We start from the raw sequence: 12,101 nt of genomic DNA, 5'->3' as shown, positions 1-12,101 counted from the left end.
ACAAAGTTTGTGAGGGGTGAGTAAGTGCAATCTTGGTGCGGGGTCTGTGGAGTTCATGTCCGTGGAAGCCAGGGGATTCCGCTTCTGTGAAAGCCAGGTGAGTTCGTTACGTGTCGAGACGTCAAAGCCACACAATACGTGAATATCAATACTTGTCTCTTCTCTTTGCAGTGGGAGAACAATGTTTGAAGAATCACATGGGCACTCAGGAGATATCGAGGTACGTAGGAGAATTCAGATCACGGATAGTGCCATGAGAGTTCTGGGGACAAGAGAACAAAGACACACAGGCTAACTTCCCAAATGTGAGTATACGTTATGGCTGGTGTTTGGTGATAAGACGAGGTGAGTTGGAGACAAGATCATGAGGTCGATTCCTGTTGGAGGCTTGACGGTGAACTGGTGTTTCTGTGAATGTTTTATAGTGACGGGGTAATGGAGATCAGGTGCTGGCGATTAGTACTCAGGGGAGTGTGAGCGTTGATGATTGGCACACACACACAACCCCCTTTCCCTGACATCAGCTACCTACATTGTAAAAAAAAAAAAAAAAAAAGTGATCTGCAATTGTTACCTTAAAGAGCAATTTTTACTTGATTTAACACATAAAAATTATTGTCTTAAAAAAAATTCGAATCAAGATTGTTATAGTTTTGATTTACCATTTTTTAGGTTGCAGTTTTCATTGGTTTTATAACTTTTGGAGCTGATGTTTGTCTGAAAATACAACAGTATCTAATACATGGGAAACTCTATAACTTTTATAATGTTGCATTAAAAATTAAAATTAAGCAAGACCAAATCTGCAGGTGGTTAATCCGCATTTAAGCATCACAGAAAATTCCTGCTGCACATTAGTTCTGCTATATTAGCCTTCCCTTACCAGAGCTCATCAAGCAAATTATACCTTAGCTCACATTTTTTACAGGAGGAAAATCCATGAGTCAAAGTTTTTAGTAATGTGGTATTCTTCTGGGATTGATATAATTGGGTTACATTGGCCTTTTTTTTTTTTGAAAAGGTAAAACTAAGATTACCACATTCGATTTTAGATAAGATTTACCCACTAGTCATAAAAGTGTGAATGAGTTTAATTAGATCTAACAGGAATGGTCTGGAGGATCATTATAAAACCTTTTTTCTACCAATTAATGCTATATGATAAATCTAGGATCTACTGCAATAACAACAGCAGCAGAAAACTGTCCAGGGTTGCAGTGATAGCAGAGACCACTGAGTTGTTGAAAGCACAATTCATCACCAGCAGCCTGAGAGGATATCCTTAAGAGGTTAATCCAGAGGAGAGCAGAGAGGCAATGTCTGACCTCTTGCAGAGCATATAGTCTGATGGAAGACAGCCAATATGCCAGCAGCAGCCTTCAGAATTCACAGAGACAGCAGTAGGCTTCAGTCACACCATCTGCCTTTGTGGCCCTGTCTAAACTGGTAGCTGAGAACCAGCATCACAGAAGCGTTCTGGTTTGCACTCATTAGCAATTGGGCCATGGATTGCACTCAAACCTCAAAAGGGATGCACTGAGAACTTAATGTCAAACGTATGGAAAAATAATTATGGCTGAGAGTCTAGGCAATGAATCTAATTCAATAACTTTGTTTGCTTAATAGAAATTATATGATAAAATAACAAATTATAAAAACAACTTTAAACAACCGGTAGAAACCGGTAGAAACTATTACAATTGCCATACAGCAGTAAATTACATTGCCTTTAATGCACTAGCCTGCCAATGGTAGTCACTGCATAGTTGCATAAAGTTCAAAAAAATTTTGCATTACCAGTGGCCGCTGTGACGCCACAAACCAGTGATTGAAAATGCTGGATTTCAAGTTGCTTTGTTACTGCAAATCATTGTCAGTGTCTGCAGTTCTATCTCAAATCTAACATTTGTAGCATACATAACATTACATTACACTTGCGACACAGACATAAAAAAACTTACCTTTAAAAACCTTTTAACATGACACAACTAGGAACTGTCAAAAAGAGGGAAAATCCTATAATCACACTTCTTTTTCACTTCACAAAAGAAGCCATATTAAAGAAGCTTTTGTACCATCAAATATACTGTTCTTTCATGGAATATCTCAGTTTTGGCAGGTCTTTCAGCTCCAGCCACAGACCAGCTAAAAGATCACAACTCAAGAAATTATAGAAAGTAATGCAAGATTGATAATTAACCTGTTGTCGTTTCTCAAACTCCAGTTTGATGGGTGATTTTATGCAGTTGCAGGTGTCTTGATATGTCTGCTTTAGTGCCAGTTCCATCAGATGCTTATGGTATGCTCCTGCCAGGTTCCCACATATGAAAATTATGATATTTGCCAGGATCTAGAGAAATAAAACAAATAAAAGTGAACAATAATGCCTATGATATGTAGGATTATACCACAAGAATTTACAAACCGGCACTATTTTTGTGGCAAAGTTCTGACATTTACCAAGGGGTATTACTTCATGGGAAAGGTCATATTTCCTTTCTTCCACTTTAGAAATGCTAATATTCAATTCAATAAAAAAAATATATATATATCAATTACTAGTTCTAAATTTGTTATGATGATGATGTAATTTGTAATACAAAACAAATACAATTCTCAGATTTTGAACCTCCCCATAGGAAAGAAAAATCAAAAGAAGGATCTCTTTAACATCTCAAATATTTCACCTAGACAGAAATGAGGTTACTTTAAGATCGAGTGGAGATTTTTGATGTGTCTCTTGCTTCTCAAACTTGTCTCCTGAAACAAAAACTCTTAACAATCTCACAATGGTCTCCTTCAAAACTTTAAAAGAGATCTCAACAACATCACACACTGTGCTCAGATATTTCTCCTTAGCTAGAGACTCTGGTGGTCTCACATTTTCTCCTTTTAGGCTTTAGAAGAGATCTCAACAACATCACACACTGTGCTCAGATTTTTCTCCTTAGCTAAAGACTCTGGTGGTCTCACATTTGTCTCCTCCAAAGTTTCAAACAAGATCTCAACAGCATCGCACACTGTGCTCAGATTTTTCTCCTTAGTTAGATTCTCTGGATTTCTCACATTTGTCTCCTCAAAAGTAGATTAGAGAGCTTTTCTCTTTAGCTAAATAATGTTGGAGTCTCATATTTGTCCCCCCCTCAAAAGTTTAGATTAGATAGCTTTTCTCTTTAGCTAAATAATGTAGGGGTCTCATATTTGTATAAAATTTAAGGGTGGTGGTGGGGGTGGGGGGTGGGGGGTGCTATGGGTGTTGTCCCATAGTTAATTTTACACAATGATTACAAAAAAAGTAGGAGAAGCTGCTGAACATAAAAATTTTCATATATAATAAAATACTTGCACTTCAAAACGAGCAAACGTCATATGACTTTTTTAATGCGCTTGGAGAAATTTATTCACAAAACGCATTTCCATCTCCCATTATTTGCATGAACCCTTTTTCGCACTAGTCAGTAATCACCTCAAGCGAGCGTAAAAACTTTTTTGCGAATTAAGGCATTTTTTTTCGAAATTCACTCGATTCTGATGCGATACTTCAAAATGTGCATAAAAGCAGGGTGAGGGAAACCCAGCTAATGACATTATGTCAGGGGAATGTCTTTAAATTCTAATCGAGGAAAAATCATACCTTCTGTTGTCTTCTTTTTAAAGAACTTAAAATGTTGCGCTTGAACCATTTTGAAAATTGAAAATTTATGGAAACTTGCTTCAGCTTACTGCAGCTTGTTACAATACTGAGTTCTGATTGGTCAATCGCCGTTATTTACAGTGGGTACGGAAAGTATTCAGACCCCCTTAAATTTTTCACTCTTTGTTATATTGCAGCCATTTGCTAAAATCATTTAAGTTCTTTTTTTTCCTTATTAATGTACACACAGCACCCCATTTTGACAGAAAAACACAGAATTGTTGACATTTTTGCATATTTATTAAAAAAGAAAAACTGAAATATCACATGGTCCTAAGTATTCAGACCCTTTGCTGTAACACTCATATATTTAACTCAGGTGCTGTCCATTTCTTCTGATCATCCTTGAGATGGTTCTACACCTTCATTTGAGTCCAGCTGTGTTTGATTATACTGATTGGACTTGATTATGAAAGCCGCACACCTGTTTATATAAGACCTTACAGCTCACAGTGCATGTCAGAGCAAATGAGAATCATGAGGTCAAAGGAACTGCCTGAAGAGCTCAGAGACAGAATTGTGGCAAGGCACAACCTTCTGGCCAAGGTTACAAAAAAATTTCTGCTGCACTTAAGGTTCCTAAGAGCACAGTGGCCTCCATAATCCTTAAATGGAAGATGTTTGGGACGACCAGAACCCTTCCTAGAGCTGGCCGTCTGGCCAAACTGAGGTATTGGGGGAGAAGAGCCTTGGTGAGAGAGGTAAAGAAGAACCCAAAGATCACTGTGGCTGAGCTCCAGAGATGCAGTCGGGAGATGGGAGAAAGTTGTAGAAAGTCAACCATCGGCAGAGTGGCCCGACGGAAGCCTCTCCTCAGTGCAAGACACTAAAAACAACCTGAAGGACTCCAAGATGGTGAGAAATAAGATTCTCTGGTCTGATGAGACCAAGATAGAACTTTTTGGCCTTAATTCTAAGCGGTATGTGTGGAGAAAACAAGGCACTGCTCATCACCTGTCCAATACAGTCCCAACAGTGAAGCATGGTGGTAGCAGCATCATGCTGTGGGTGTGTTTTTCAGCTGGAGGGACAGGACGACTGGTTGCAATTGAAGGAAAGATAAATGCGGCCAAGTACAGGGATATCCTGGACGAAAACCTTCTCCCGAGTGCTCAGGACCTCAGACTGGGCCGAAGGTTCACCTTCCAACAAGACAATGACCCTAAACACACAGCTAAAATAACGAAGGAGTGGCTTCACAACAACTCTGTGACTGTTCTTAAATGGCCCAGCCAGAGCCCTGACTTAAACCCAATTGAGCATCTCTGGAGAGACCTGAAAATGGCTGTCCACCAACGTTTACCATCGAACCTGACAGAACTGGAGAGGATCTGCAAGGAGGAATGGCAGAGGATCCCCAAATCCAGGTGTGAAAAACTGGTTGCATCTTTCCCAAAAAGACTCATGGCTGTATTAGATCAAAAGGGTGCTTCTATTAAATACTGAACAAATGGTCTGAATACTTAGGACCATGTGATATTTCAGTTTTTCTTTTTTAATAAATGTGCAAAAATGTCAACAATTCTGTGTTTTTCTGTCAATATGGGGTGCTGTGTGTACATTAATGAGGAAAAAAAAATGAACAATTGATTTTAGCAAATGGCTGCAATATAACAAAGTGAAAAATTTAAGGGAGTCTGAATTCTTTCCGTACCCACTGTATCTGATGACTCCAACTCCCTTACCAGAGTTCTGCAGCAGTCAATAATACCAGTGGGGCAATCCCCAACAAATTTAATTCATGAGCTAATGTAAAAACTTGTTGCCACAATTACACTTAACTGTTTTGGATAAAATTAAACACGCTATTTCAAACTGCATTGAAGCATGCTACAAGCAACTCAATATTCATTTGCAACCATTTTTCATAACACTATTTAATACATTCGCATCTGGCTCTTGTGAACACGTAATCTTATATATGCAACTAAATGCACACAGAGAAATGTATTTCAGGTTTTGCAGATATGTAGGCAGAGTCATGTATTTCCAATGAGCCTGGGATGACCATTGTTGATAGACCCCCCCCCACCCTAACAAAATTCTGCTATACAAATACCAAGCTTTTTTTTTTTTTTTTTACCTGCAATTTGTTGTTCAACTTAATTTGAAAAAGATGTCAAATGAATTTAAAATCCACTTGGAGTTTAGACACTGTTCTGTATTGCTATTTTTATTTCAATTCTGTATGTGTACGGTTTGTATTTCTGTGTTTAACTCAAAGGAAGAGAGAAATGTAGAGGGTCGACAGCTTATTTGCAATTAAATAAAATGGGCATTCTATAGTAACCATTCAATTAGAATTGCATCAACTCATTCATCTTTTGGATTGTATTGCTGTCCTCCCATTCAACACCCAGCTGAACCTGTGACTCTACCATCATCATTACACACTAAAGTGCATGAATTGTTATTTGCTGAGTGCCCCACTGAGAAACGCTAAACCATAATAATATTTAACCCTGCTTTTCAGCCAGTGACACAAAGATTTGATAAAATCAACTCACCCTGAGCATCACTGAGACAGAACATTATCACAACTAACACAATACAGACAAAACTCTAATTCTAATTAAGCACCCGATGGCATCAGACAAAATAAAAGGTTTTAGAAACATATCAGATTTGACAGAGGTTGAGAGTTCACAAAGACAGGTATTCAGGCATTCTGTCTGTATCTGATTCAGACCTTATAAAGCATTAAAACATAAGTCTAGCAGACTATGTGAATTTTTGACCTTGTAACAGTCAGACGCATAATAAACCAGGGATCTACCCAGATGAATAGGTGCTTCTCTATTCTCATCATGGTTTGAAAACAATAAGAAAAACAAAATAAAGAATTGTATTGTTTCATACATAATCATATGTTTGATACATGCATAACATGTCTAGCTGCACAAATACCAGGTCATGCTGTGTGGTTTAGTTAGCACAGTTGTGATTCACTTTTAGAATTAATATCTCTTTCAAAAGTAATATGGCATGTTAGACATAACAATCATCTATAGCATTAATAATAACCATTGATATTTTTTTCTTACATCTGCCTGGACATCAAACCTGCCACTTAACAAAACAAAAACAAAACACACACACACACAAAAAAAAAACAAAAAAAAAAACAACAGCAACAACAAAATAAACGTTTTATCCAAAAACTGAAGTCTGCCATTATTTATGAATTATGAAAGAAATATCCTAATCAAATCAATTTTGAAAGGATTAAACTGATTGTATGCCCCAAATGCTCATCCTAAATCATGTGCTTCAATGAACCAAAATAATTATTGCCCTATATCTGTCACAGTGAGGTGTGGGAGAGAAGCACGTAAACGAGGAAGATAATGATACAAAGTATTTAAAGATCCACATAGGGGTAATCCATAGGGAGAAGGCAGAAACACACAGAGGATCCGGAGGGCCTAGGTGGAGCAGATGGCGCCGCGACCAAAGTGGAGGCGGGGATCCGGAAGGCCACAGTGGAGCCGGACGAACAGAGAAATGACAAAGGACAGACGGGCAGGAGGAGCCTGACCGTTCCAGAGGGACGAGATGGAGCCGGAGGAGTGGAGTCCCAAGGTGGCAGATGGTCGACGACAGACCAAGGCGGAGCCAGAGGGACAAGCAAACCTGGCAAAACTGGTGGACTGACGTGCCAAAGTGGAGAGGAGGGAGCTAGGAGCCATGGTGGAGCCGCTGGGTCGAAGTGCCGAGGCGGAGTCTGGGACTCAGAGGCTGGAGGCGAAGACAAGTGATCCTCCAGCCACGACGCTGATGGAGAGTGGCAGACCCACGGCAAATCCAGCGCACAGATGGTGGACTGAGGATGAGCTGAGGGGATGCCAGGACACAGCAGTGGCAGAGCTGAAGCAGTAGGGATTATAAGAGGAGGCAGGAGAGGGAGGGTGCGTGGGAAATCCAGGCATGTATATAGTTAAGGGTAGCTAGAGAGCTCAGATGAAGGTGGAAACAGAACAGGCATGTCTGCATCTATATCCAGATTAATAAGATCTTCATTACTGTTCATAGAGCGCTGCTCACCCCCAGCCATGGTGCAGTGGGCGGAGCTTCCCTCCATGCTCTCTCTGTCCATGACACTCTCCACCATGGCGAGCTCTGTTGCCGGCTCTCGCACTTGGTCTGACGTTGCGGCCTCTGGCTCCGCGGCTCTGTCACAGTCCATGGCAATGGCTCATCGGTTGTGGAGGGCTCTGGCTCTCTGTCAGCGGTGGGCTCAGGCTTTGGCTCTGAGCAAGGGGAGATAGTGTGCTGGGCTCTGGGTCCGGAATAGCAAATAGAGGGAATGGATGAGTAAATCGTGCACACAATTTATAAACTGTGACAGATATAGGGCAATACTCATCCATTAGTAAATCGTGCACACAATTTATAAATCGAGGGAACTAAATAGTAAATCGTGCACAGGATTTAGCCTACAATTTTTACCTGCATGCCATGTGAGGGGCTCCGTGTTTAAGAGCTGGGATAGGAAATATTATTTCATGTATTCAGTATGAACTGTCCCACACACATCCAGCATAAGGTGACGTGTGGGGCGGGGCCGAGAGCCGTGGGACCGGAGCGAGGCAGGTGTTTTTGTGTATTATCATTTACCCCACTCGTCACAATAAGATAAGTGACACTTTGCTCTTACACTTAGTAGTTCTACCAAAAATGGCTTTGGATGCAGTGGTAGAGATGCTGACTGGAAGTGTTGGCAGAAAGACCACGCCTGCTGCAGAGATTCTAGCACAGTTCTTTGTAAGTGCAGCCTGCTTGACGTCACCAGAGAGGCCTGGGAACAAAAGCCAGCCATCCACCGAACCACGGTGGAACACGTCTGGGAGATGCAGGAGCGGATCGACAGGGTCATGCCCATCATCCGGGAACACCTCGCCAAGGCCCAACAAACCCAGCAACGGCACTACAATAGGGTGGCCCAGCCACGGGAGTTCCAGCCAGGAGATCACATCATGGTCCTAGTCCCCACGGCCGCCTGCAAATTCTTGGCCAGCTGGCAAGGTCCCTACACCATCACGGAAAGGGTCGGCCCCGTCACCTACCGAGTCCGGCAGCCCGGAAGACGGAGAGAAGACCAGATATATCACGTGAATCTCCTGAAGCACTGGGTCGGGACCGGGCCCCAGCTCTCTGCCCTCGCTCACTTACCTCCCGTGGCTATCGACATGGACCCCCGCCTCTTGGCCGCCCAAAAGTCAGAGCTGCAACACCTGGTCAGTCAGTTTACCGATGTGTTCTCTCCCCAGCCCGGGCGGACCCACGTACTCGAGCACGATGTCCGGCAGCAGCCCAATCGTATCCCAGAGGCTTGGCGACATGCCATCGAGGAAGAGGTACAGGAGATGCTGAGGTTAGGGGTCATCGAGCCATCACACAGCCCATGGTCCAGCCCCATCGTCATGGTTCCGAAGCCCGACGGCACCTTCCGCTTCTGCAACGACTTCCGCCGCTTGAATAAAGTCTCTGAGTTCGACAGCTCCCCGATGCCGTGGGTTGACGGGAAGGGCCCAGTTCATCTCGACCCTCGACCTCACCAAGGGCTACTGGCAGGTCCCCTTAACAGAGCAGGCCAAGCCAAAGACGGCGTTCTCAACCCCAAGTGGCCACTGGCAGTACCGGGTCCTTCCCTTCAGCCTGCATGGGGCCCCGCCACCTTCCAACACCTGATGGACGTCCTCCTGCGGCCCCACCAAGCCTATGCGGCCGCCTACCTCGACGACGTCATCTTTCACCGCCAACCCCCGGAAGTGTCACCTGGCCCTCGCTGAAGCGAAGTACCTAGGCTACCAAGTGGGCCGCGGCCTCCTCAGGCCCCAGGAGAAGAAGGTGGCAGCTATCCTCTCCTTGCCACGGCCCGCCACCAAGACGCAGGTACGGGCCTTTTTGGGGTTGGCAGGATACTACCTCTGTTTTATCCCTAACTTCTCCTCCTTAGCCTCTCCCCTGACAGACCTGACCAGGAAGGGGCAACCGGAGAAGGTCCCCTGGAACCCTGAGACGGAAAGAGCGTTCCAGCGGATAAAAGCAGCCCTCACGTCGGCGCCCGTGCTCAGAGCCCCTGACTTCAACCGCCCCTTCCTGTTGCAGACGGATGCATCCGACACCGGGTTGGGAGCCGTCCTTTCGCAGGTCCTCGACGGCGAGGAACACCCGGTGATATATATCAGCCAGAAGCTGACCCCAGCAGAGCGACAGTACGCGACCGTCGAAAGAGAGGCGTTGGCCATCAAGTGGGCAGTCCTGGAGCTTCGGTATTACCTCCTCGGCCGCCAGTTCACCCTGATCAATGCCCACGCCCCTCTGCAGTGGATGGCCCGAGCCAAAGACACAAATGCCAGGGTGACTCGGTGGTTCCTCGCGCTCCAGGACTTCCACTTATCCGTACAACACCGGGCGGGGACGGCCAACGTGAACACCGACAGTCTCTCAAGGATTTGGGCAGCTTTCGCAGGTCTGTCAGGGTCCACTCCCCGCCCTCCCCCAATCTCCCCACTTCTCCACGGGAACAGGACGACGCTTGGGGGGGGGGGGGGGGGGGGGGAGTGTGACACGTGTCCCGAGCTCTCGTCAGCATCGCCCTGGCAACGGAGCAGTCACAACTGCACCTGCTCGTCACGGGCTGAGTGGCCACACCTGCGCCCCATCAAGCTCTGGCTACATAAGCCTCACAGACGAACACAGAGGTGAGAGATTTCTCCAAAGACTCGGCTAACCACTACCTCTGTTATTTCCCCACAGACAGCAGTGTGTGACCGCCAGCCCCCACTTCGCATGGACTTCACGGACCCACACAGCACTGCACACGGAGAAAGAGCACCGAGCACCTAGAAACCCCTCACGTTGGCTATTTCCCCCATCTACTAGTTAAAAAAAATCCACCCTTCGGGGAACTTACCTGTATTCTCGTGTCGTGTGCGTCTTCACCCCATCACAATATATATATATATATATATATATATATATATATATATAGTATATATACTGTTAAACATCCTTTTCAAACCATTAGTCAAATACTCAATAATACATTTTATAATAAATACAAATGTGTTATACTGTAATACTCATTGGAAATGTATTACTTTACTCTCTTAAAGTCCATATGATATGTACAAAACTGCTACGGAAAGCATATTAATGTATTTCTCATTGCACTGCCAAACTACAGTTTGCCAAAATGCCAGTCCTGTGCCTGAGGCATTCTAGATGTTAGAGAATGCACAGCTTCCAAAACTCTCTCTACCCAGGACCAAAAGGCATAGCATGAAAGCAAGTAAAAGGAATCGAGACAGAGTCATGTATACAGCAGTAAGGAACATTTGCTCTGAATGTAAAAAATGGACACTGAAAACAGAATATTTGTTGACTTTTTATAATCGCATTAAGGGTTACTATTCAAATAAAGTTTGACCTTTTACACAGAATTTAGAAATGGGAATTAAAAAAATACACAGAATTAAAACATTCTTTTACTGTATGCCATTAACAGAAATTGGCTTTTACTGAAAGGTCATTTTTGCTTGTTTACGCATTCTGTGACGAGTGGGGCGGGGCCGAGAGCCGTGGGAACGGAGCGAGGCCGGTGGAGTGATTGGGAAATGAGCGACACCTGCTCCACTCACCGGCCTCGAGTCCCACGGAGGAGATTGGGAGAATACAAAAGAGGAGCGACGACAGTGAAGGACGAGAGAGGACCAGGCCTGGGCTTTATTTTGTGGTTTGGTTTTTGTTTGTGCGCGGCAGTCGACCGTGAGGGGCTGTCGCGCTATTTTATGTTTATTTTGGTCATTAAAGGTTTGTTTGAATGTTCGCCGGTTCCCGCCTCCTTTCTTCCCATGATTATGGAGTTTTATATTATTACACATTCATTTGAACTAAGAATTAAGTTAGCTTCCTGAATTTTCTAAACAAGCAATCCGATTGATAATGAAATTTGACACCTTGGGTAACGTGGTTCACAACAAGGAAAATGAGTAGAGATTAAGACAAAATCAATACAGGCAATTTGACTTTGATTTATGCAATATGAACATGCCTAAATAAGGAATACTTTACCAAGGGTAGGTCAGTCTCATCTAATATTTACAGATATATTCCAATATTTAGGGCCCGAGCACCGATGGTGTGAGGACCCTCTTGTATCTGCTTCGTTTATTCTTCTTCTTCTTCTTCTTCTTCTTCTTCTTCTTCTTCTCCAAAATGAATCGCATTTTTGAGGGCCTAAACATGCTCGAAAAGTCCTGAACCTTGCACACGCCTCAGACCTGGTGAAAATTTACGTCTGATATAGTTTCAGAAGAGGGTGTGGCAAAATGGCTCGACAGCGCCACCTATCGTAAAATAAATCAACATCCCTCGAGCTGTGTTTCACGTACATGCACGA

General features: G+C 43.7%; 1 protein-coding gene across 1 annotated transcript in view; it reads right to left on the bottom strand.

The window, feature by feature from the left end:
• The window catches only part of LOC109112384 (adenylate cyclase type 2-like), a 235,975-nt gene that overhangs the window by 36,163 nt on the left and 187,711 nt on the right, over positions 1-12,101 (bottom strand). The window contains 1 exon segment of the mRNA XM_042755718.1: positions 2,201-2,350. Coding sequence (XP_042611652.1) covers positions 2,201-2,350 — 150 coding nt within the window.

This window comes from Cyprinus carpio, unplaced genomic scaffold (genome assembly GCF_018340385.1).
Source record: "Cyprinus carpio isolate SPL01 unplaced genomic scaffold, ASM1834038v1 S000006746, whole genome shotgun sequence".
Lineage (NCBI taxonomy): Eukaryota > Metazoa > Chordata > Actinopteri > Cypriniformes > Cyprinidae > Cyprinus > Cyprinus carpio.
The sequence above is the reverse complement of the archived record's forward strand: the minus strand, read 5'-3'. Positions and strand labels throughout refer to the sequence as shown.